We start from the raw sequence: 27,168 nt of genomic DNA on the forward strand, positions 1-27,168 counted from the left end.
AGTGGAGAAGACCAAGGCTGGTCCATTTCCCTAAAAGTAAATATAACATTTTTCAACTGAAAACTGAGAAAAATGACAAGGAGGCTCTCTCTTACCTTATCCATGTAAACAAAGAACAAGATGAACAAAATCAACTCGGCCAAGAGGATTATCAGCAGGATGATGAAAAACTGAAAAAGAAGAGATATAATTAGCTTGTGTAGTTAGGAGAAATTTAGAGAGAGCACCCACTCACTACCCATAGCGGCCGTGGCGCGCTGGCACATCTGGCTGGGAGAGCACAGCTGTACAATCAGAAAGTTATTTATTTATTTATTTATTTATTTTTAATTTTTATATACCGAAGTTCTTGTGGGAATTACAAATCACTCCGGTTTACATAAAACGATGAACTGCCCAACAGCGGATGGGGGCTTTACATAGAACTGTAGAACATAAGGAACAATAAAACCGGATGTCAATTTAACATAGTAATAATAAATATAATATAATATAATATGTATATACAATTTAACTATTTAACGTAGTAGAGATGACCTGTCAAATCTACCATATAGATACAATAAGAATAATATAGTGAACTTATGGATTCAAAAATTGATTGAGCAGTTGTGGAGTCCTGATAGTAGGAATTGGTGAGGTGTCGATAATTTAGGGATACCTAGTATTTAGGAAGTCCTCCTGTCTAAGTATCATTGAGAATCTGGGAAGGCTTGTTGGAAAAGCCAGGTCTTCAGTCTTTTTTTGAACTCTTGATGACTGGGTTCTAGTCTTAGATCTGGGGGGAGAGCGTTCCACTGGTGGGGTCCAGCTGAAGATAATGCTCGTTTGCTCAATGCTGATTTTACTTGTGGGACATGCAGTGTTCCTTTGTATGCGCTTCTAATTGGTCTAGAAGATGTATGCGGTTGAAGTTGAGTGCTTAGCATGATAGGAGCCAGATTGTATATTGCTTTGTGTACTATTGTGAGTATCTTATAGAGTATCCTATGTTTGATGGGAAGCCAATGTAAGTTACGAAGGATTGGGGTGATATGGTCTTTTTTGTTAGAACTTGTGAGGATTCTAGCAGCGGAATTCTGTACCATCTGTAATGGTTTGATGGTGTTGAAGGGTAGACCTAGCAGAAGGGAGTTGCAATAGTCGAGCTTTGATAGTATGATGGATTGCAGTACGAGCCTGAAGTCCGAGAAGTAGAGGAGGGGTTTAAGTTTTTTAAGGACTTGCAGTTTGTAAAAGCAGTCCTTAGTGGTAGTGTTTACGAACTTTTTTAGGTTTAGATGGTTGTCTAGCCAGGCTCCAAGGTCTCTGACGTCGGGTGAGAACTTGCTATTTGAGTTAGGAGGAGAGAGGTTTGATGAGATTGTAAGGGGATCCTGGGAGACAATGAGCATTTCGGTTTTATTGTCATTCAATATTAGGTTGAGGTTTGAGAGAATGTTTTTAATCGGCTGTAGGCATTCGTTCCAGTATGTGATGGTTTTTTGAAGGGATTCTGAAATCGGGAGAAGGATTTGTATGTCATCTGCATAGAGGTAGTGTGTAAGCTTGAGGTTTGAGAGTAGGTGGCAGAGAGGGAGGAGGTAGATATTGAAGAGGGTGGGTGAAAGTGAGGAACCTTGTGGGACTCCTAGATCTGTGAGGACTGGATGCGATTCTTTGTTGTTTATTCTAACTTTGTAGAATCTGTTGCTTAAGAAGGACTGGAACCATCTTAGAGCTGTGCCTTTGATCCCTATATTGGCAAGTTGGTCTATAAGTATCGTGTGTTTTACCGTGTCAAACGCAGCAGAAAGATCAAGAAGAACAAGCAGGTACGATTGTTTTTTCTCCAGGTTAACGAGGATGGTGTCAGTGAGAGATAGTAATAGAGATTCGGTGTTTAGGCGTTTTCGGAAACCATATTGAGCCGGGGATAGAATATTATGATCTTCCAGATATTCTGACAGTTGCTTGTTGACAATTTTCTCCATCAGTTTGGCAATGAGTGGTAAGTTAGCGATAGGTCGAAAGTTAGCTGGGTCCGATGGAGAGGCGTTTGGTTTTTTTAGTAGTGGTTTGAGGATTGCCAATTTTAACTGGTTGGGAACTAGACCTTGAGAAACGGATGAGTTAATAATTTCTGCAATTGGTTTTGAGATGGTGTTTGGTATGGCTTTGAGGAGATTTGTTGGTAATGGGTCTGATGGGTGGGAGGATGGTTTGAGTTTCTTGAGTGTATTTTCTATCTCCAGTGAAGAAGTGAGCTCGAATGAATCCAGGCATGTGTTTTGTTGTGGCAGGGCTGTTAGGTGGTATATTTGGGTGGAGCTGTTGGTTGTGATTGAATGTGTAAGGTTGGTGATTTTTGTCTTAAAGTAGTCGGCGAGTTCGTTTGCTTTGTTGAGAGCTTGGTGGTCTGGGATGGTGGGAGGAGATGGTTTGGTTAGAGAGGAGACGTATGAGAAAAGAGCCTTTGAGTCGAAAATGAAGTCGTGGATTTTTTTTGCGTAGAATTCTCTCTTTGTTTTAAGGATAGTATTCCTGTAAGTGTTGAGGAGGGATTTGTAGATGGCATATGTCGAAGTGGTTGGGTTTTTTCTCCAGCTTTGTTCATTTTTTCTTAGCGATTGCTTTAGTGATTTAAGTTCTGGGGTAAACCAGGGTTTTCTATTGTCTAATGTGGGTTGTATGGTTTTGGTTGAAGTTGGGCAGATTTGATCTGCGATTTTATTGTTGATAGTGATCCATGAGGTGGTTGCAGTTATTGCGTCTGTAAGGTCTAGTTGGTTTAGTGCTTCGGACATCTTTTCGCTGAGTGTGTCTGGAAAGCATGGTTTCCTGAAGTGGATGGTGGATTTGGTAGCGACTTGAGGTGGTGGGTTGTTGATCTTAAGGGTTGTGTGGATGACTCTGTGGTCAGACCATGGAACTGGAGAACAAGTGGGGTTGGTGTGAATGGTAAAGGGTTCGTTAATGAAAATAAGGTCCAAAGTATGGCCTGCCTTGTGGGTAGGACTGTTGATGATTTGCATAAAGCCCAAATGGTTGAGTGAGGAGAGGACTGTTTGGCAGTTGATGGATTGTGTAGTAGCATCTACATGTAAATTAAAGTCTCCGAGGATTATTGCCGGTTTGTCAGTGATTATATGTTTGGCTATAAGTTCGATCAGCGGTGAGGGATCCAATTCTAAGGTTCCTGGTGGGGCGTAAACTAATGCTAGTTGGATTTGTTCTGATTTAAAGAGGGAGAATTCTATTTTGGTGGAGGTGTTCGTAAGTTGTAAAGTTATATTTAGACCTTTTTATGCTGCAAGGAGGAGTCCTCCACCTCTTTTTTTGGGCCTGGGGACAGAGAATAGGTCGTAAGATTGCATGGGAAGCTGATTTGTGAGTACAGTATCTGTGTGTTTTAGCCATGTCTCTGTGATAGCACAGATATCTGGGTTAACTTCTATGAGATAGTCACTGAGGATGTCCATTTTTTTGGTAAGAGACTGTGCGTTGAATAGGGTTAAGGTAAACAGAGAGAGTCCTAGGAATTGCGTAATTGGAGATATCATTATTGGTATAATCCTTTGTTGTCGTGCAATGTGATGTATTGTAGGTTTTGTGTGCTTTCTGAGTTTGTGCCAAATTTTGGGTATGGTGTAGAGGTGCATTATTGTGGCTTAATTGGTTGTGAAAATGTTGCGGTATTGGAGATACTGCAATAGGTATAGGGGAGACTTGATGAATGCTGGAGAGACTGGATGATTGCTGGATGCTGTACGCTGGAGAGTCTGGATGATTGCTGGAGAGTCTGGATGATTGCTGGAGAGACTGGATGATAGCTGGAGAGTCTGGATGATTGCTGGATGCTGAATGCTGGAGAGTCTGGATGATTGCTGGAGAGACTGGATGATAGCTGGAGAGTCTGGATGATAGCTGGAGAGTCTGGATGATTGCTGGATGCTGAATGCTGGAGAGTCTGGATGATTGCTGGAGAGACTGGATGATTGCTGGATGCTGTATGCTGGAGAGTCTGGGTGATTGCTGGAGAGTCTGGATGATTGCTGGAGAGTCTGGATGATTGCTGGATGCTGGGGAGTCTGGAGGAGTGTTGAAAAAGCAGATGTGTGAATGAAGCCTGGATAATGGAGTCCCTGGACGAATGCTTGGGTGGAGCTGACGTTGTGTGATTCGGTTGTGGAGGGTTTGGGTGGCAGAGCCGTTTGGTGTCGGTGGTTTCTTGTTATATCTCAGGTTCACACGAAGGAGCACGACAAAGGGGCAGGCCCCTTTGTCGTGCTCCTTCGGCGCACGGCGCCTAACAGGGCGTAGATTTGAAGCCCAGCCTGGCTGTAGCTGGTTGGCTGGCTTCTGGTTTTGGGCGGGACTTGGCGCGGTTCGCGGTTTTTTTGTCTTTTTTCGCCACGTTTCGTTGGGCGGATTAGGCCTCGGAGCGTGCGGCTGGCGTCGGGGTCCCCCGGGTGGGGAGGCCGAGTACTGACCTGACCTTCCCCCGGTGGGGCTCCGGCGCCGGTCGCGCAGGTCTACGGTCGCGGTGTTGAGAAGGGGAGTTACTGTTCTCGGGCAGAGTCAATTTTCAAAGTCTTATCAATGACACAAAGGGGCCAATGCAATACTGAGCGCTGTGGATGGCGCATGGCTTAACACGCGATTGCACGCACATTTTGGACCATAACCCCGATGCCATACGGGGATTAACACGTCCAAAACACACGTGGAAATCTCCCCGTAGCTAAGAGCGCTCACCAGGTGTAAATTCCATGTGGATGAGGCTATGAGCTCATCCCTGTGATGCAAGAAATTTCCAGCCAATGCGCTCGCTGCAACGCAGCAAATTTTACGCCAGCCCAGGGCTGGAATAAAGGGCTCGTTGATGAAAAGCAAAAATCCTGCTTCCTGTGATTCCTTCTATTAGTATTGCAGTGATACTGAGTAGCAGGAACCACAGAAAGCAGATTCTGCTAACAAAAAAAAAGGTCTCAGGTAAGAAAATAATAATTCTGGGCACCCGATATAACTGCAGAAGGTACAAGGGCCAGGGCGCGTATCCTTTGCGTGTGTAAGATGTGCCGTAGCGGGAGAGTACGGACGCTCGTATTCAGCGTCCGTTCCCCCAGCCCGCACGGACATCCACCTTCTCCTGCGCGCACGACGCCGAGGAGGCGCCAGGGACGCACATGTCTCCCTTTTTAGCACGACCCCTCATTTAAATATTGCATCACGCACCCCGGAGAGGCGGCTGGGCGCGCGTTCAGGAAACGCACAAATAATGCATCGGCCCTGACAACGATTCTTAGAGAGGAAGTACCAGCAGCCTCTTCCTCTGAAAGCTACAGCTGCTTTCTGGGAAGCGAAGTCTTTTTTTGGGAAGCATTGCACACAGACTTGGAAACCCAGTCTATAGAGGTCATTTTGTGACACAGCCCGGGAACCCTTCCCTGAAAGCTGAGTAGAAAGACAGGCAGTGCGGCTCTCTGACAGCAGAAATATATTCATGATTGCATGAAACAGAAGAGGGAGCGCGTTGTGCTGCAACCTGCGGGCACGTCTGAGGGTCACGGGGCACGGGGGCAGAGGCCTAGGGATTAGGGCAGCCACAGACTCTCCCCGTGACCTTGGGCAGCTCACTTCAGCCTCCACCAGCTCAGGTGCAAACTCAGGGCCTGCTCCACTCCCATTCTGTGAGCCCTCTGGGGCAGGGAGATACCTACGGACCCGAACGTGATCCGCTCTGACGCGGCAGGGGAAAGAAGAGGACACAGGTGAAAGGCACGGGCTGAGATGGCGCAGAGGAATTATTCCACGGACGAGGACGATCCGGTACAAACTATAAACAATGGGAGCCTGAGAGGAAGGCGGGCGCGTCGGTGGATGGCATGGAGAGAGGGGACATGGCCGGGCTGCAAGACTGATAATTACAGTGGGAGGAGAAGACAGAAAGGACATTTCAGAACAGCGGAACGGGAAGCAGGTCTAAGACGTGCAGGCAGGGAAGGCACTGAAGGGCTCAGTATGTCATTCAAGGCCTGCGACACCAGGGGGCGCTGTGCAGCTCTCAAGCTTTCCCCAGGACTCCCTCACATGCACAAACCATTTCCACAGCTGCAATCAGAATTAGTGACTAATGCAACCCAGACAGAGAAAAGGAAGGGAATGACAGAGCTCCAGCCTCATCCCAGTGCCCATTTCTCTATCCTGCTTGAAGACTGCAGATCCCTCACTCCCCCACAGCTAAGGATCCTCTGTGCTTATCCCAGGCTTTACCCCTCACTCCCCCACAGCTATGGATCCTTTGTGCTTATCCCAGGCTTTACCTCTCACTCCCTCACAGCTATGGATCCTCTGTGCTTATCCCAGGCTTTACCCCTCACTCCCTCACAGCTAAGACTGGTATTTTAGTGGCTGCATATTCCATGCACATTTCCTCTTGTGAGCGCAGTAGTTGCACACTCAGGATTATGAACTTTCCTCAGGCTTGAGTTCCCTCTCTGTAAGATATTGAAGCTCCAGCTTTTGAGGAATGTGGCTGCTATATTTATTGTCAGGGCTAATCCCAGGCTCTGTTCCATGAGTGCTTTGGTTTCCAGTGTCTGCTATGTACAGTGCACCCTGCCTGCCTGGGGTATGCAATGCCCCCTGCCTGATGTACAGCCTGGGGGTGTGGGGGCTTCCTCTGCTTCCAGAACTCTCCTGCTCACTCTTAACATTTTCAAGCCCTTGTTTTATTGTGAATTTGTAAGACTGTTATTTTCTCTTAAGTTACTGTTATTGGGATTGACATGACTTACACTGAGGAGCAGGCACTTGTTTTCCTTTATGGCTCCTAGGCATCCCAGGAATCCTGTTACCATGATGACGGCGCCAAGAGCAATGACGAGGTTTGCCGCTGACAGCGAGGGGAAGCTGGGAGAAAACGTGGCGAAATTTCCTTGCGATACCGAGAGCCAAATTCCAACACCGAGGACCCCACAGCCACAGAGCTGAAAAGCAGAAAGATGGGGAGATCATCAGGAAGCAGAAGTAGGAGCAGGAGACGCTCAGCTATAGAGCAATTACTACGGTGCAACGCTAGACGTCCAGCGGTGCAGAACCTGGCACAGGAGAAGGCCACGCGAGGCCATGCTCCTGTTCTGAAGAGCTTACAGTACAACTACTCCTTCTGCAATCACTACCTGAATGGGTGACACTGCAACACATTTTCTTTCATGAATTTGAAGGCTCTGTGAGAGGGGAAAATCGATACCAACTGTGGCATGAATAGCCCAAGGCAACAAGAGGTCCATATTCAGGTGCTGGCCGCCTAGCACAGTAACCTGATAAACTTACCTGGCTGGCATTGCTGAGATATTCAGCAGCGCACCTGCACTGTTGAAAATACTTTGCTTATCAAAGTTAGCCAGGTAAGTTTATCTGGCTAATTTTAGGGCTTCTCTTCAGCTGTCCTACAGTTACCCGGCTATGTTAAGCAGATAACACTGAGAATAAGCGTTTCTCCAGCTAACTTACGGGCCGATACAGTAAAAACGCACACACAGGCCACTCTCCTGTGCACGCGATTCACTAAATTAATTTATTTAAATTGGGGTCTGCAGCAAAAAGAGGCGTTAGGGACACTAGCGCGTGCCTAGTGCTTCTTTTTGGACAGGAGCGGCGGCTGTCAGCGGGTTTGACAGCCGACGCTCAATTTTGCCGGCGTCGGTTCTCGAGCCCAGTGACAGCCACGGGTTTGGAAACTGGACGTCGGCAAAATTGAGCGTCGGGTTTTCAAGCCGCGGGCCCATTTCAAAATTTTATTTTTTAATTTTTAACTTTTTTTAACTTTTGGGGCCTCTGACTTAATATCCCCATGATATTAAGTTGGAGGGTGCACAGAAAAGCAGTTTTTACTGCTTTTCTGTGCACTTCCCCGGCGCCGGCAGAAATTAACGAGTACCTTTGGGCAGGCGCTAATTTCTGAAAGTAAAATGTGTGACTTGGCTGCACATTTTGTTTTCTGAATTGCGTGCGAATAACTAATAGGGCCATCAAGGTTCGGGGGGGTTGGACGCGCGTTTTCAACGCGCTAGCTTTACCCCTTATTCAGTAAGAGGTAATAGCGAGTCGAAAACGCGCGTGCAATCCGCCGGAGCGCAGTGTGCTGTATCGGCTCCAGCACAGAAGGCCTCTGCTTGTCCCCAGGCTGTCCAGCTCGTATTTCCCACGCCCTCCACTCCTCCAGCTAAGGCCATACTTAGCTGAACAGACAGCACTGGTTGCAATTGGAAGAGCACTCACACTACCCAGCAGTATTTCCTGCTCTCGGGAAAGCTAATGAAGAAAGCTGCGGGCAGTAGCACAGGCTTTAACCAGGAGCCCTTTTTTTGCAGAGAAGGCCTGGTGCGAGCCAAGGACAAGGAGATGGACTCCAGATGCCTTTCGTTCTGTAACGCATATTTAATCTCATCGCATACAGCTAGGTATACGGATGGTGCCAAGAAGTGTAGTCCAGAAAGAAAAATACACCAGGAAAGAGAGAGAGAGCCAGAAGCTGCCTTGCGATCACCAGAAAAGGCTTCCTATTGGGTGAAAGTTGGCCAGCAGTTACTATATTTTCCCTGTCAGCTGGGTGCTTTTCCATGCTGCAGGTATCCCACGGTCTCAGAAGGTATAGATTGAGCCACATTGTGTTTCCCAGAAGGATGCTACCCTCCACTTGACTCGGGGGTCAGACCAAAAAAAGTGGTCTGACCCCCGAGTCAGCTGAGGCAGAGGATGCCAGCAAGTCTCTGTTCCCAGTCTTAGGTGGGAGCGTCAGGGTGAGAAGCCTGCTGCATGGCCCCCTGTCACCGTCTGACCCCTGGAGCAGCCGTGGGTATATCTGGCTTAGCTGCCAGCCCTCCATCATCCCCACTAAGGCTCGTTCCATCAGTCAGGTGTGCAGGTACCGTCCACCTCTACCCTGCCGCCTGATTCTGCCTCATCCGGCTCTTACTGATCTCACATCTGGGAGAGGTAGGCATGCAATTGGCTCTGGCTGGTCCAGATGTTGCTAGTGAAATGAACTCTGCCACACCCTTCCACCTTGGCCAGCTGTGCCTGCATCTAACCATGGCACTGAATGGACAGTTACGGTTCAACCACCTACTGCTGTCCTGGAGGGAACTTTGACATTTGGGGCTGAGACCTGAAGCACCACTTAAATCCGACGTTCTCAGCCACCTGCAGTGGCCGCTCATCCAGGCAATTATTTCCCAAATGGTCCGTGTCATGACCTTCTATGCTGCCCGCCTCCTTCCCCAGGACAGTGATGGTGGCCCGCTGCTGCTATGGGGGGGTTGGGAGAAATGGCCAAGGGGTCAGCTTGGGAGCCAGACTTTCCCTTCACTTTGGGTTTCCTGCTTTGAGTGGAGGATGAGGTCCCCAGGCTAGAACCGGCCTCTTCTGAATCAGACACCACTAACAACTGTTGGTTTTGCAAATGATGGCGCATGCCAATGTTTGAATCATGGCCGTTCAACAGTGAATGCTGATCCTCCCTAACAGGTAAGTCCTTGCAGGATCCCCTCTCTGGCTGTTGTTACTGAGAGCAGGGTCGAAGGCAGTCCAGGAGATACAAAGCCAGGAGCGTCTCGCATGCTCTTCCTAGGATGTGATCTTACTGCCTGCAGCTGCTCACCACATCTCATGCTAGGACCTAGGCTCAGTTATTTCAGTTATTTGGATTTATATTCCACTTTTCAGGCTCTTCACAGCAGATCACATGCAGGAACTATAGATATTTCCTTCTCCCCAGAGGGCTCACAATCTAAGTTTGTAGCTGAGGCAATGGAGGGTGAAGTGAGTAAGCTACCTGCCTTTCAATATCCCATAAGAACATAAGAACCTGCCATACTGGGTGAGACCAAGGGTCCATCAAGCCCAGCATCCTGTTTCCAACAGTGGCCAATCCAGGCCATAAGAACCTTGCAAGTACCAAAAACTAAGTCTATTCCATGAAACCATTGCTAATGGCAGTGGCTATTCTCTAAGTGAACTTAATAGCAGGTAATGGACTTCTCCTCCAAGAACTTATCCAATCCTTTTTTAAACACAGCTATACTAACTGCACTAACCACATCCTCTGGCAACAAATTCCAGAGTTAATTGTGCGTTGAGTAAAAAATAACTTTCTCCGATTAGTTTTAAATGTGCCCCATGCTAACTTCATGGAGTGCCCCCTAGTCTTTCTACTATCCGAAAGAGTAAATAACCGATTCACATCTACCCGTTCTAGACCTCTCATGATTTTAAACACCTCTATCATATCCCCCCTCAGTCGTCTCTTCTCCAAGCTGAAAAGTCCTAACCTCTTTAGTCTTTCCTCATAGGGGAGTTGTTCCATTCCCCTTATCATTTTGGTCGCCCTTCTCTGTACCTTCTCCATTGCAACTATATCTTTTTTGAGATGCGGCGACCAGAATTGTACACAGTATTCAAGGTGCGGTCTCACCATGGAGCGATACAGAGGCATTATGACATTTTCCGTTTTATTCACCATTCCCTTCCTAATAATTCCCAACATTGTTTGCTTTTTTGACTGCCGCAGCACACTGAGCCGACGATTTCAATGTGTTACACACTATGACGCCTAGATCTTTTTCCTGGGTGGTAGCTCCTAATATGGAACCCAACATTGTGTAATTATAGCATGGGTTATTTTTCCCTATATGCATCACCTTGCACTTATCCACAATAAATTTCATCTGCCATTTGGATGCCCAATTTTCCAGTGTCACAAGGTCTTCCTGCAATTTATCACAATCTGCTTGTGATTTAACTACTCTGAACAATTTTGTGTCATCTGCAAATTTGATTATCTCACTCGTCGTATTTCTTTCCAGATCATTTATAAATATATTGAAAAGTAAGATCATGAGAGGTCTTGAACGGGTAGATGTGACTCGGTTATTTACACATTCGAATAATAGAAGGACTAGGGGGCACTCCATGAAGTTAGCATGTGGCACATTTGGGACCACTTGTAGCGAGGGATGAATTCACATTGTCCGAGGTTCAGAAGAATGGTCATGCGATTACTGCTGACCCCTACACTGACTGGGACTAGGGGTCACTCTGTGAATCTAATAAAACAGTTGGCAGAAAGTATTTTTTCAGTTGCGCACAATTAAACTGCGGAATTTGTTGCCAGAGGGTGTGGTGAAAGCTGTTAGAACAGCTGAGTTTAAAAAAGGTTTGGATAAATTCCTGGAGGAAAGTCCATAAATCATTATTAGCTGTGTAGACTTGGGAAAGCCACTGCTTATGCCTGGTAGGACTGGATCCGGTCACTGTCAATGCACCGATTGCTGCATTGTTGGTCTGACCCAGCATGGCTTTTCGTATATTTCTTACGATTGTTACTTTCTCCATCTTCCTTTATAATTGCCTTATTTTATTTATTTTCATTCTGCTTTTCAGATTACATTCAGGTACTTTCCCCACAATCTAAGTTTGTAGCTGAGGCACTGGAGGGTGAAGTGAGTTGCCTAACGTGACAGGGAGCAGGGGTGGGATTTGAACCCGGGCTTGTAGCCCGCTGCTCTGACTTCCGCTTACACATGGATCCTAAGCCAGTTATGCTGGATTACAAACAGGCAGCATGTGAGCCTTAGCCAGATGAAGCATCACTGCCGGTACGTCCTGCTTTCAGCCTGACCTGCAGTCGTAGATCCATCTCCCATTCTCCACTCTTTCTATGCAGCGCTTTATGGTAAATAAGGAGAGAGAAATGCTTTTCCCCGCACGTCTTACCCTCCTTACCGACCTCTGCTAGGGTCACTGTCTTGCTGTGCTTGCAGCAGGCCCACGGATCAGTAAAGCTAGAGAGCAGAAATGTCCCAGTGTCCTTAAACTGGAAGAGCGCCAAGTTCTATTTACGCTCAAGAGCAGAATACGAAATTTGCCAAGTCAGTTTCAGACTATTGGCAGCTGGATTAAAGATTTTCACTTTGCATTCCACAACATTTGGCAGGGGACGGCAGAACAGCTGATTTTTATTGCACTGGCGTTCGGAATTCTGCGGTGGGTGCCAATCCCGGCTCCTCACTGGCTCTGTTCCCCACCCGTCTCCCTTATTAAGGCTTTGATGCAGGCCTGCAAATGTATCATTCCAGCAATGCATCTTCTGAGAGGGTCGGCGGGGGTCCAGCCAGACGTCCTGCTCATGGCTAGGGCGGGCTATATAAGGGCCAAAGACAGCATGGCGGCAGCTGATCCTGCTCTGCTCACCGCTGAAGGCTGACAGTCCCTCCACATTTATGAGAACTGCCACCACGTATTTTCCCCAACCAGAGAAAATGGTTTTTTTTCAGATGTAGCTCTGCCTCACTCTTTAACATGAAATGGGTCTCGAAGTTCTTGTCCATTGCAGGGAAGAATAATCTCACTGGATGCATAATTTGCATCTTTGTAATACTTTTACATTGCTGGATACCTGCCTTACGTGGCAGTTTGTTTTATACCTTGCAGCTGTATCTGGCCATTTCTCTTTTCTCTCTAGATTTTCACTTTAATCACAAAGCGTGGGAAGCTGTGAGTTTTAAACCAGTGAGGGGAGTGGACACTTCTAGCTAAATACAAGAGAGACAGGTTTCATCAGTTTCTTGGCATTGCTCTTCCTTTCTGTCCACAGATCTGGGCCAAATTTGGCAGGTGCACTGGAATCCTGACAATACACTTGCCTACAAAATTTCACGCATATCCTTGTACAAGAAGGGCTTCCGATCTATAAGGATAACTTTCAAACAACTCCGGGCGGCCCCATATATGCACGAATCTGGGTACGCAGAGATCTCGTACAATATTTTATAATCTGCACGTATCGGGTAGCACAAATTATAAACCACATGACTGTCCGCCCCCTACATACGCACAAATATTTTGCAATGCATAAGAAACATAAGAACATAAGAAAATGCCATACTGGGTCAGACCAAGGGTCCATCAAGCCCAGCATCCTGTTTCCAACAGTGGCCAATCCAGGCCATAAGAACCTGGCAAGTACCCAAAAGCTAAGTCTATTCCATGTAACCATTGCTAATGGCAGTGGCTATTCTCTAAGTGAACTTAATAGCAGGTAATGGACTTCTCCAAGAACTTATCCAATCCTTCTTTAAACACAGCTATACTAACTGCACTAACCACATCCTCTGGCAACAAATTCCAGAGTTTAATTGTGCGTTGAGTAAAAAAGAACTTTCTCCGATTAGTTTTAAATGTGCCCCATGCTAACTTCATGGAGTGCCCCCTAGTCTTTCTACTATCCGAAAGAGTAAATAACCGATTCACATCTACTCGTTCAAGACCTCTCATAATTTTAAACACCTCTATCATATCCCCCCTCAGTCGTCTCTTCTCCAAGCTGAAAAGTCCTAACCTCTTTAGTCTTTCCTCATAGGGGAGCTGTTCCATCCCCTTTATCATTTTGGTCGCCCTTCTCTGTACCTTCTCCATCGCAATTATATCTTTTTTGAGATGCGGCGACCAGAATTGTACACAGTATTCAAGGTGCGGTCTCACCATGGAGCGATACAGAGGCATTATGACATTTTCCGTTTTATTCACCATTCCCTTTCTAATAATTCCCAACATTCTGTTTGCTTTTTTGACTGCCGCAGCACACTGAACCGACGATTTCAATGTTATCCACTATGACGCCTAGATCTCTTTCTTGGGTTGTAGCACCTAATATGGAACCCAACATTGTGTAATTATAGCATGGGTTATTTTTCCCTATATGCATCACCTTGCACTTATCCACATTAAATTTCATCTGCCATTTGGATGCCCAATTTTCCAGTCTCACAAGGTCTTCCTGCAATTTATCACAATCTGCTTGTGATTTAATTATTCTGAACAATTTTGTTCCATCTGCAAATTTGATTATCTCACTCGTCGTATTTCTTTCCAGATCATTTATAAATATATTGAAAAGTAAGGGTCCTAATACAGATCCCTGAGGCACTCCACTGTCCACTCCCTTCCACTGAGAAAATTGCCCATTTAATCCTACTCTCTGTTTCCTGTCTTTTAGCCAGTTTGTAATCCATGAAAGGACATCACCACCTATCCCATGACTTTTTACTTTTCCTAGAAGCCTCTCATGAGGAACTTTGTCAAACGCCTTCTGAAAATCCAAGTATACTATATCTACTGGTTCACCTTTATCCACATGTTTATTAACTCCTTCAAAAAAGTGAAGCAGATTTGTGAGGCAAGACTTGCCCTGGGTAAAGCCATGCTGACTTTGTTCCATTAAACTATGTCTTTCTATATGTTCTGTGATTTTGATGTTTAGAACACTTTCCACTATTTTTCCTGGCACTGAAGTCAGGCTAACCGATCTGTAGTTTCCCGGATCGCCCCTGGAGCCCTTTTTAAATATTGGGGTTACACTTGCTATCCTCCAGTCTTCAGGTACAATGGATGATTTTAATGATAAGTTACAAATTTTTACTAATAGGTCTGAAATTTCATTTTTTAGTTCCTTCAGAACTCTGGGGTGTATACCATCCGGTCCAGGTGATTTACTACTCTTCAGTTTGTCAATCAGGCCTACCACACCGTGATTTGATTCAGTCCATCTGAATCATTACCCATGAAAACCTTCTCCATTACGGGTACCTTTCCAACATCCTCTTCAGTAAACACCGAAGCAAAGAAATCATTTAATCTTTCCGCGATGGCCTTATCTTCTCTAAGTGCCCCTTTAACCCCTTGATCATCTAACGGTCCAACTGACTCCCTCACAGGCTTTCTGCTTCGGATATATTTAAAAAAGTTTTTACTGTGAGTTTTTGCCTCTACAGCCAACTTCTTTTCAAATTCTCTCTTAGCCTGTCTTATCAATGTCTTACATTTAACTTGCCAATGTTTATGCTTTATCCTATTTTCTTCTGTTGGATCCTTCTTCCAATTTTTGATTGAAGATCGTTTGGCTAAAATAGCTTCTTTCACCTCCCCTTTTAACCATGCCGGTAATCGTTTTGCCTTCTTTCCACCTTTCTTAATGTGTGGTATACATCTGGACTGTGCTTCTAGAATGGTATTTTTTAACAATGACCACGCCTCTTGGACATTTTTTACTTTTGTAGCTGCTCCTTTCAGTTTTTTTCTAACAATTTTTCTCATTTTATCAAAGTTTCCCTTTTGAAAGTTTAGCACGAGAGCCTTGGATTTGCACACTGTTCCTCTTCCAGTCATCAAGTCAAATTTGATCGTAATATGATCACTATTGCCAAGCGGCCCCACCACCGTTACCTCTCTCACCAAGTCCTGTGCTCCACTGAGAATTAGATCTAAAAATGCTCCCTCTCTCGTCGGTTCCTGAACCAATTGCTCCATAAAGCTATCATTTATTCCATCCAGGAACGTTATCTCTCTAGTGTGACCCGATGATACATTTACCCAGTCAATATTGGGGTAATTGAAGTCTCCCATTATTACTGCACTACCAATTATTACTGCTTCCCTAATTTCTCTTAGCATTTCAATGAAATGAAATGAAAACGTATACTTTATCCTCCTATTTTATAAACATATGCACGTATACTTTATATGCAAAATAACATAACATAAACACCATGTATATAAGGAAGTAGGTATATTTTAAGATCACGTGCATACTAGAACTCACCAGTTTAACCACCCCATGTCCTCTTAGTGCTTAACCCAGACCTCCCACCCAAAGATAGCAGCCAACAGATGAGTCTGATATCAATTGCACTTATTAATTTCAGATATAAAATTGTGCAAATAAGTTGCCTAATGTATTTATATAAATCCCTTATGAAATAGGAACTTCCGCATGTGCCTCTTGGTCCACCCAGGAACGCCCCAAACCGTGTCTTTATAGCACAAATAAATGTGTGCATGATTCCGAAAATATGGGTGGACTTTATAAAATATCATGTACATGAGAAGACACTACATGTGCACATAGGAGGCAATTTTCAAAGGAATGCCGCATGTAAATGTAATTACTATCCTAGCAATTTTCAAAAGCCATTTACTTAAGTGAAGTGCACTTGTGCAAGTAAACCCTATGCACAATTCAATGGCACAGGATTTTCAAAGTCAGTGGGCAATTTCCAAAAGTAAATGCCTTTTAAAATCAGGCCCATTCTGTTTATGCTATTTTTACATGCAGAAATCCTTTTAAAATGTCCTCCTATGCATTTAGGTGGATAGAAATTAAGAAAGTAACAGGCGCTGCCTAAAATCATTAACTCTTATATTTTAAAAAGGTCATTTAGAAGTGAAATTAAGGTTCTGAAATTATTCCTGGAATGAAAATCTTCTGGCTATGACTGTGGAGCGGGTATAGAGACATCACAAGACTATTTGCAGCCAGCCTGCTGACTCGCTGGGAGTGATATGTGCTGCCATACTCAAGGTATCCAGTTCCATCCCCGAGACAGCTCCAGCACTCCCTGAATCAGGTTTTCCTCTCCCTGGGTTAGCGCTGAAGCTGGGGGTGCTGCAGAGATAGCGTTCACAGCCCCTGGGAGGGAGAGAGGCACGCTCATTGCCTGCATTCAGGGTCCATGATTGCAGGATCGTGGAAGGGCCCCAGTGAGTGGCCCCCAGCTCATGATCGTAATCACAGTGTCAGACTAGACATGTTGGCGGGGGAAAACTCCCTGGGGTAAAGCCATGCTGACTGTGTTCCATTAAACCATGTCTTTCTATATGTTCTGTGATTTTGATGTTTAGAACACTTTCCACTATTTTTCCTGGCACTGAAGTCAGGCTAACCGGTCTGTAGTTTCCCCGATCGCCCCTGGAGCCCTTTTTAAATATTGGGGTTACATTTGCTATACTCCAGTCTTCAGGTACAATGGATGATTTTAATGATAGGTTACAAATTTTTACTAATAGGTCTGAAATTTCATTTTTTAGTTCCTTCAGAACTCTGGGGTGTATACCATCCGGTCCAGGTGATTTACTACTCTTCAGTTTGTCAATCAGGCCTACCACATCTTCTAGGTTCACCGTGATTTGATTCAGTCCATCTGAATCATTACCCATGAAAACCTTCTCCATTACGGGTACCTCCCCAACATCCTCTTCAGTAAACACCGAAGCAAAGAAATCATTTAATCTTTCCGGGATGGCCTTATCTTCTCTAAGTGCCCCTTTAACCCCTCAATCATCTAACAGTCCAACTGACTCCCTCACAGGCTTTCTGCTTCGGATATATTTTTAAAAGTTTTTACTGTGAGTTTTTGCCTCTATGGCCAACTTCTTTTCAAATTCTCTCTTAGCCTGTCTTATCAATGTCTTATATTTAACTTGCCAATGTTTATGCTTTATCCTATTTTCTTCTGTTGGATCCTTCTTCCAATTTTTGAATGAAGATCTTTTGGCTAAAATAGCTTCTTTCACCTCCCCTTTTAACCATGCCGGTAATCGTTTTGCCTTCTTTCCACCTTTCCTAATGTGTGGAATACATCTGGACTGTGCTTCTAGAATGGTATTTTTTAACAATGACCACGCCTCTTGCACACTTTTTACCTTTGTAGCTGCTCTTTTCAGTTTTTTTCTAACTATTTTTCTCATTTTAACAAAGTTTCCCTTTTGAAAGTTTAGCACGAGAGCCGTGGATTTGCTGACTGTCCCCCTTCCAGCCATTAAATCAAATTTGATCTTATTATGACCACAATTGCCAAGCGGCCCCACCACCATTACCTCTCTCACCAAATCCTAATTTCTATAGAACTAGTCAGTGTATGTAGCACTGACTTCTACTACTAGAAATAATTTGTATGGCACTACTCAATGCATGCAGTGCTGTCTTTTACTACCACTACTAATTTACTTTCTGCAGCACCAAGTGTACACAACTGTCATTTCCTACCAGCTATTTCTGTAACACTCCTCAGCATACACAGCGTTGTCTTCTGTGAGCTTTATTCTTCCTGTAATATTAGGTAGACATATAAAATATTTAAACAGTTCTTCAAAGTCCTCTAGTGCCAGCTATGTGTGCCTCAAATTCTCCTTGGCAGTCAAAAACCTAAGCTTCAAGCTACTTCCAAGTCCAACTTTATTTTTCTTCCTTGTGAAAGGAGAAGCACTAAGTAACTCTGGGCCAGAGGCATTCAGCATTTCTCCCATAGACACAAAACAGGAACAACTTTTCGTATATCGGGGCCTTGTGCAAAGCTGCCAGCGTTATTTCAGGATCGGTACGCTTGCCTTGAGCCATGTCTCCTGCTGAAGAGAGGAGCCACCTCGTTTCTTACGTCAGGACCATCTGATGGACTGCTATTGCCAGGAATAGTGTGTCCGCATTCCCTTCTATTTTAAGGCAGTGACATGCTGCAGACTGAGGTCACGGGGAATGGGAGCCCGGCTCCTAGCTTTGTAGAATGACAAGTGAGAAGAGGCTGACAGAACAAGCTCACATTCATATCTAACTAGTGAAGAACCCAGAATAATGAAAGACTGACAGCTGAGCATGATAAGCAAGCCCCGGTTGCCTCAGTGAGGGAATTATCTAGAAACCGGGCCTGGCTGGGCCCTTGCCATGGTTTGCACACTCAACATGTGGAATATTAAGTGCAGCCAGCGGATATTAGCCAACAGTTATTATGTACGCCAGAAGCCACAACGCACAGCCAGAAAAGATAAGACAGGAAGAAGAACCAGGAGAGTGTCTAGCAGAGAAGCTGAACATCCCATACAGCTAGAGCCGCCCCCTGCTGTATACATAACCCCTCTCCCACCAGGTGACAGAACAGCCAATCTCAGGCACTGCGCTCACTTGCACTGAGGTCTCTACAGGCGCCTGTGCTGAACTGGTGGTTCTCAAGGCTGAACGTCAGTCTCAGTCCTTGATGAGCCATGAGCATTGTCCCCACATATTGCTGGCTCTGGCATGTGAGCATGTGCAAAGGACCTGAGGCCTCTGGGAAGACAGAGCGCTCAGCATTAGGAACCTCCATAGTCCCGTGAGGATGAGAGGCCCCTCCATTGACTGATGTGTATCAGTGATCTGCACCTTGTGTGAGAGAGGTCCGGTACTCGCGAGCTCCTCAGCGAGGCCAGGACTGAGCTAGTCCAGGCACATCTTCAGGTAGCACCGCAGAAGCAGCCGCCCTCCTCTCCCATACTTATAGGATATATTGAGGGATGAGCCTAATGGGCCAATCTCCTCTAGTGATTCGCTTTAACGTATCTTTCCCTGACTGCACCTTCTCCTGTGCCTGGGCTCAGCGAGCTGCTGTGCTGTCTGCTCTGAAGAGGTTTCCTGGCAGTCACCAGATGTGAAGCAATCTTCAGCAGTAGCTGATAAGTTGCTGTAATTGGCGCAGCAGACGTTTCTGAGGATACTGCCATGGCTTCCCGCTCCCTGAAATAAAATCTATCACAACGGGAACGCTCTTCCCTTGAAATTCACGGGAATGGTGAATGTGAATCCTTCACCACAGTTTCTTAGTCACTTCCCAAGTTAATGTGGGGGCTTTTGGCGTGCATCCCACTCCTTGACCACTCTCTCTGTGTTAGCATCTATGCCAGGCAGAGCTCCTGGCCAGCAACTTCACATCAATGTAAGCCCAGGCCACCCCACCCCCCATGTACAATGTGAGCAGTGGCTGATAGGGATGTGAATCGTTTTTCAACGATTAAAATTATCGTCCGATAATGTTTATATCGTCTTAAATCGTTATAGAACACGATACAATAGAAATTCTAACGATTTATCGTTAAAAATCGTTAAATCGTGTTAGTGCGCACTAACTCGAGTTAGTGCGCACTTACTCCCCGTTAGTGCGCACTAACTCGATTTAGTGCGCACTAACTGAAAATGATACAAATAAACACTTTCCAGGTCACTGAAGGTCAGTTAGGAATGAATATGTGTTCCTATTGGCTGGCTGCCCTCTTATCTATTGATGTTACCAAGGTTACCACTGAGGTGATGGTTGGGGGGATGGGAAATGGAACTGGAAACTAACGAACACCAACAGAAAATTAAACAAAGTGTTCACACTTCCCAGGTCAGTAAAGGTCACTTAGGAATGAATATGTATGTATGTATTCCTATTGGCTGGCTGTGCTCTTATCTATTGATGTTACCAATATGGTTGGGGGGATGTGAAATGGAAACAGTTGGAAGCTTGACAAAAAAAGTAATGTAATGATCAGCACTCACGTGACTAGAACTTGTTTGTTTATTATTTTTGTTAGCAGGCACCTGAAATACTAGTGCATGTTGAATTTGCCAATCACTGTGCATTTTAGAAAGGTGGTCCTGGCTGGAACTGTACACAGTTCAAATATATGTAATTGATTGTTGGTAAGTGTATTTTTTAAGTAGCCACACTGGCACCAGTATGTTTACTTTTCCTCCTACTTAACTCACTAGCTCAGCTTTGTAAGAAGGGCTTCTCTGCTTGTGTGTTGTTTTTGTTTGGTGTGAGGAGAGCAGAAACATCAGATCTTTATTCAATCTACTACAGTCATCTCTTACAGTGCCCTATCCCTATTAATACCAGGAGTGTTGTGATCTTCCTGGACACAGTGCCCTAACCCTGATACCAGTCTGAGACAGCTCCCTCCCTGCATTACTAGTGAGAGGCTGGCTTCACAGACAGGGGGGAGCTGCCTGACCCTCACTCTTGACTTCCCCCATGTCCCAGCTAGTGAATGGTGTGTGGGTGAGGGGGGGGGGAGGATGGTGAAGTCTGAGACAGCTCCCTCCCTGCATTACTAGTGAGAGGCTGGCTTGACAGACAGGGGGGAGCTGCCTGTCCCTCACTCCTGACTTCCCCCATGTCCCAGCTAGTGAATGGTGTGTGGGTGAGGGGGGGGGGGTGGATGGTGAAGTCTGAGACAGCTCCCTCCCTGCATTACTAGTGAGAGGCTGGCTTCACAGACAGGGGGGAGCTGCCTGACCCTCACTCCTGACTTCCCCCATGTCCCAGCTAGTGAATGGTGTGTGGGTGAGGGGGGGGGGAGGATGGTGAAGTCTGAGACAGCTCCCTCCCTGCATTACTAGTGAGAGGCTGGCTTCACAGACAGGGGGGAGCTGCCTGACCCTCACTCCTGACTTCCCCCATGTCCCAGCTAGTGAATGGTGTGTGGGTGAGGGGGGGGGGAGGATGGTGAAGTCTGAGACAGCTCCCTCCCTGCATTACTAGTGAGAGGCTGGCTTCACAGACAGGGGGAGCTGCCTGACCCTCACTCCTGACTTCCCCCATGTCCCAGCTAGTGAATGGTGTGTGGGTGAGGGGGGGGGGGGTGGATGGTGAAGTCTGAGACAGCTCCCTCCCTGCATTACTAGTGAGAGGCTGGCTTCACAGACAGGGGGGAGCTGCCTGACCCTCACTCCTGACTTCCCCCATGTCCCAGCTAGTGAATGGTGTGTGGGTGAGGGGGGGGGGGAGGATGGTGAAGTCTGAGACAGCTCCCTCCCTGCATTACTAGTGAGAGGCTGGCTTCACAGACAGGGGGGAGCTGCCTGACCCTCACTCCTGACTTCCCCCCATGTCCCAGCTAGTGAATGGTGCGTGGGTGAGGGGGGGGGGAGGATGGTGAAGTCTGAGACAGCTCCCTCCCTGCATTACTAGTGAGAGGCTGGCTTCACAGACAGGGGGGAGCTGCCTGACCCTCACTCCTGACTTCCCCCATGTCCCAGCTAGTGAATGGTGTGTGGGTGAGGGGGGGGGGGGAGGATGGTGAAGTCTGAGACAGCTCCCTCCCTGCATTACTAGTGAGAGGCTGGCTTCACAGACAGGGGGGAGCTGCCTGACCCTCACTCCTGACTTCCCCCATGTCCCAGCTAGTGAATGGGGTGTGGGTGAGGGGGGGGGGGAGGATGGTGAAGTCTGAGACAGCTCCCTCCCTGCATTACTAGTGAGAGGCTGGCTTCACAGACAGGGGGGAGCTGCCTGACCCTCACTCCTGACTTCCCCCATGTCCCAGCTAGTGAATGGTGTGTGGGTGAGGGGGGGGGGGGGAGGATGGTGAAGTCTGAGACAGCTCCCTCCCTGCATTACTAGTGAGAGGCTGGCTTCACAGACAGGGGGGAGCTGCCTGACCCTCACTCCTGACTTCCCCCATGTCCCAGCTAGTGAATGGTGTGTGGGTGAGGGGGGGGGGGGGGAGGATGGTGAAGTCTGAGACAGCTCCCTCCCTGCATTACTAGTGAGAGGCTGGCTTCACAGACAGGGGGGAGCTGCCTGACCCTCACTCCTGACTTCCCCCATGTCCCAGCTAGTGAATGGTGTGTGGGTGAGGGGGGGGGGAGGATGGTGAAGTCTGAGACAGCTCCCTCCCTGCATTACTAGTGAGAGGCTGGCTTCACAGACAGGGGGGAGCTGCCTGACCCTCACTCCTGACTTCCCCCATGTCCCAGCTAGTGAATGGTGTGTGGGTGAGGGGGGGGGGGGGAGGATGGTGAAGTCTGAGACAGCTCCCTCCCTGCATTACTAGTGAGAGGCTGGCTTCACAGACAGGGGGGAGCTGCCTGACCCTCACTCCTGACTTCCCCCATGTCCCAGCTAGTGAATGGTGTGTGGGTGAGGGGGGGGGGGGGAGGATGGTGAAGTCTGAGACAGCTCCCTCCCTGCATTACTAGTGAGAGGCTGGCTTGACAGACAGGGGGGGAGCTGCCTGTCCCTCACTCCTGACTTCCCCCATGTCCCAGCTAGTGAATGGTGTGTGGGTGAGGGGGGGGGGGTGGATGGTGAAGTCTGAGACAGCTCCCTCCCTGCATTACTAGTGAGAGGCTGGCTTCACAGACAGGGGGGAGCTGCCTGACCCTCACTCCTGACTTCCCCCATGTCCCAGCTAGTGAATGGTGTGTGGGTGAGGGGGGGGGGGGGAGGATGGTGAAGTCTGAGACAGCGCCCTCCCTGCATTACTAGTGAGAGGCTGGCTTCACAGACAGGGGGGAGCTGCCTGACCCTCACTCCTGACTTCCCCCATGTCCCAGCTAGTGAATGGTGTGTGGGTGAGGGGGGGGGGGAGGATGGTGAAGTCTGAGACAGCTCCCTCCCTACATTACTAGTGAGAGGCTGGCTTCACAGACAGGGGGGAGCTGCCTGACCCTCACTCCTGACTTCCCCCATGTCCCAGCTAGTGAATGGTGTGTGGGTGAGGGGGGGGGGGTGGATGGTGAAGTCTGAGACAGCTCCCTCCCTGCATTACTAGTGAGAGGCTGGCTTCACAGACAGGGGGGAGCTGCCTGACCCTCACTCCTCCGGGGTATTGTGATCTTCCTGCACACAGTGCCCTATCCCTGATACCAGGGGTGTTGTGATCTTCCTGCATGCAGTGCCCTATCCCTATTAATACCAGGAGTGTTGTGATCTTCCTGCATGCAGTGCCCTATCCCTGATATCGGGATGTGTGCAAGAAGATCACAACACCCCCGGTATCAGGAATAGGGCACTGTGTGCAGGAAGATCACAACACCCCCAGTATCAGGAATAGGGCACTGTGTGCAGGAAGATCACAACACCCCTGGTATTAGGGATAGGGCACTGTGTGCAGGAAGATCACAACACTCCTGGTATTAATAGGGATAGGGCACTGTGTGCAGGAAGATCACAATACACCTGGTATCAGGGTTAGGGCACAAGTTCTAGTCACATTGACTGATCACATTACTTGTTTTGTCAAGCTACCAACTGTTTCCATTTCCCATCCCCCATATACTGTCAGTAGGAAACTTGGTAACATGAATAAATAAGAGGGCAGCCAATAGGAATACATATTCATTCTTAAACTGACCTTAACTGACCTGAAAAGTGTCAAATTGTATCATTTTCAGTTAGTGCGCACTAACTCCCAGTTAGTGCGCACTAACTCCCGTTAGTGCGCACTAACTCGAGTTAGTGCGCACTAATCGGAAAAAACGATTTTTAACGATTTTTTAACTAAAAAATCGTGCCTAAGACGATTTTCTTGCCCTGCCACACGATTTCTATCGTTAAGACGATATGGAAAACGATTCACATCCCTAGTGGCTGATGCTTGTTTAGGAGCAGAGCACCAGTCTCTCGGCAGGGTTCAAAAAAGAATTAATTGTCAAGCAGACGGTGCATTGGGCCTGGCCTGGGCCCACAGGCGGGGATCTGACAAGCTGGAGAAGGAAATGGTCACACATCATCATCATCTGACCGCTTCCCATTCCTTTCATCTTCCCCCAGCCTGGAAATAAATCAGGGGCTCACACCAGCAGTATCTTCATGCAAAGAAACCATTACATTATTGAAAGGGCTCACAGATATCCAGTGCAACAACACATAGCACAGAAAATGCTTCCCTAATGCGCTCCTCCAACCCGTTCCAGCAGAAATGCCCTGAACACATCCTTCCACTCTCTCCTCCAGCGGACATTAATGTTCCTCCCAGCGCGGCCTGGATTCAGGCATTTCCCCAGGGCACCAGACACCCAGCCCATCCTCTTCAAATGAGCGGTGCTAGGGCACTGTGGGACTTTTGGGGGTGCAGGGGAGAAAGGGTCCCTCGTTTTCCAGTCTCCAAAGGTCTCGACTCCACCCCTCTCCAACCCTGACTATGGGCGCAAACTCTTAAATCCAGCCCTGCCTCACCGTCTCCTCATAGTCACTTATATTACTATCACCCCGGGAGCCTCACCATCTCCTCATAGTCACGTACATTACTATCACCCCGGGAGCCTCACCGTCTCCTCATAGTCACTTATATTACTATCACCCCGGGAGCCTCACCATCTCCTCATAGTCACGTACATTACTATCACCCCGGGAGCCTCACCGTCTCCTCATAGTCACGTACATTACTATCACCCCGGGAGCCTCACCGTCTCCTCATAGTCACTTTCATTACTATCACCCCGGGAGCCTCACCGTCTCCTCATTGTCACGTACATTACTATCACCCTGGAGCCTCACCGTCTCCTCAATGTTACTTACATTACTATCACCCCGGGAGCCTCACCGTCTCATAGTCACGTACATTACTATCACCCCGGGAGCCTCACCGTCTCCTCATAGTCACTTACATTACTATCACCCCGGGAGCCTCACCGTCTCCTCATAGTCACGTACATTACTATCACCCTGGAGCCTCACCGTCTCCTCATAGTCACTTACATTACTATCACCCCGGGAGCCTCACCGTCTCCTCATAGTCACGTACATTACTATCACCCTGGAGCCTCACCGTCTCCTCATAGTCACTTACATTACTATCACCCCGGGAGCCTCACCGTCTCCTCATTGTCACGTACATTACTATCACCCCGGGAGCCTCACCGTCTCCTCATAGTCACGTACATTACTATCACCCCGGGAGCCTCACCGTCTCCTCATAGTCACGTACATTACTATCACCCCGGGAGCCTCACCGTCTCCTCATAGTCACTTACATTACTATCACCCCGGGAGCCTCACCGTCTCCTCATAGTCACGTACATTACTATCACCCCGGGAGCCTCACCGTCTCCTCATAGTCACTTACATTACTATCACCCCGGGAGCCTCACCGTCTCCTCATAGTCACGTACATTACTATCACCCCGGGAGCCTCACCGTCTCCTCATAGTCACGTACATTACTATCACCCCGGGAGCCTCACCATCTCCTCATAGTCACGTACATTACTATCACCCCGGGAGCCTCACCGTCTCCTCATAGTCACGTACATTACTATCACCCCGGGAGCCTCACCGTCTCCTCATAGTCACTTACATTTCTATCACCCCGGGAGCCTCACCGTCTCCTCATAGTCACGTACATTACTATCACCCCGGGAGCCTCACCGTCTCCTCATAGTCACTTACATTACTATCACCCCGGGAGCCTCACCGTCTCCTCATAGTCACGTACATTACTATCTCCCCGGGAGCCTAACCATCTCCTCATAGTCATGTACATTACTATCACCCCGGGAGCCTTACCATCTCCTCAATGTCACTTACATTACTATCACCCCGGGAGCCTCACCGTCTCACTAACATTACTATCACCCTGGGAGCCTCACCGTCTCCTCAATGTCACTTACATTACTATCACCCTGGGAGCCTCACCGTCTCACGTACATTACTATCACCCCAGGAGCCTCACCGTCTCCTCAATGTCACTTACATTACTATCACCCTGTGAGCCTCACCGTCTCACGTACATTACTATCACCCCGGGAGCCTTACCGTCTCCTCAATGTCACTTACATTACTATCACCCCGGGAGCCTCACCGTCTCACTAACATTACTATCACCCTGGGAGCCTCACCGTCTCCTCAATGTCACTTACATTACTATCACCCCGGGAGCCTCACCGTCTCCTCAATGTCACTTACATTACTATCACCCCGGGAGCCTCACCGTCTCACGTACATTACTATCACCCCGGGAGCCTTACCGTCTCCTCAATGTCACTTACATTACTATCACCCTGGGAGCCTCACCGTCTCACGTACATTACTATCACCCCGGGAGCCTTACCGTCTCCTCAATGTCACTTACATTACTATCACCCTGGGAGCCTCACCGTCTCACGTACATTACTATCACCCCGGGAGCCTTACCGTCTCCTCAATGTCACTTACATTACTATCACCCCGGGAGTCTCACCATCTCACGTACATTACTATCACCCCGGGAGCCTCACCGTCTCACTAACATTACTATCACCCTGGGAGTCTCACCGTCCCCTCATAGTCACTTACATTACTATCACCCCGGGAGCCTCACCGTCTCCTCAATGTCACTTATATTACTATCACCCCGGGAGCTTCACCGTCCCCTCATAGTCATTTGCATTACTATCACCCCGGGAGCTTCATCGTCCCCTCCTAGTCACTTACATTACTATCACCCCGGGAGCTTCACCGTCTCACTAACATTACTATCACCCTGGGAGCCTCACCATTTCCTCAATGTCACTTACATTACTATCACCCCGGGAGCCTCACCATCTCACTTACATTACTATCACCCCGGCAGCCTCACCGTCTCCTCATAGTCACGTACATTACTATCACCCCGGGAGCCTCACCGTCTCCTCATAGTCACTTACATTACTATCACCCCGGGAGCCTCACCGTCTCCTCATAGTCACGTACATTACTATCCCAAGAGAGCCTCACCGTCTCCTCATAGTCACTTACATTACTATCACCCTGAGAGCCTCACCGTCTCCTCATAGTCACGTACATTACTATAA

General features: G+C 47.5%; 1 protein-coding gene across 1 annotated transcript in view; it reads right to left on the reverse strand.

Annotated features, from left to right (window-relative positions):
• TSPAN9 (tetraspanin 9) overlaps positions 1–27,168 on the reverse strand; it is a 193,603-nt gene that overhangs the window by 31,263 nt on the left and 135,172 nt on the right. The window contains exons 4-5 of the mRNA XM_029597375.1: positions 6,780–6,971; positions 96–170 (exon numbers count right to left, since the gene is read on the reverse strand). Of these exons, the coding sequence (XP_029453235.1) occupies positions 96–170; positions 6,780–6,971 (267 nt within the window). The remainder of the gene's footprint in view (positions 1–95; positions 171–6,779; positions 6,972–27,168) is intronic.

Source organism: Rhinatrema bivittatum, chromosome 4 (assembly GCF_901001135.1).
Source record: "Rhinatrema bivittatum chromosome 4, aRhiBiv1.1, whole genome shotgun sequence".
Lineage (NCBI taxonomy): Eukaryota > Metazoa > Chordata > Amphibia > Gymnophiona > Rhinatrematidae > Rhinatrema > Rhinatrema bivittatum.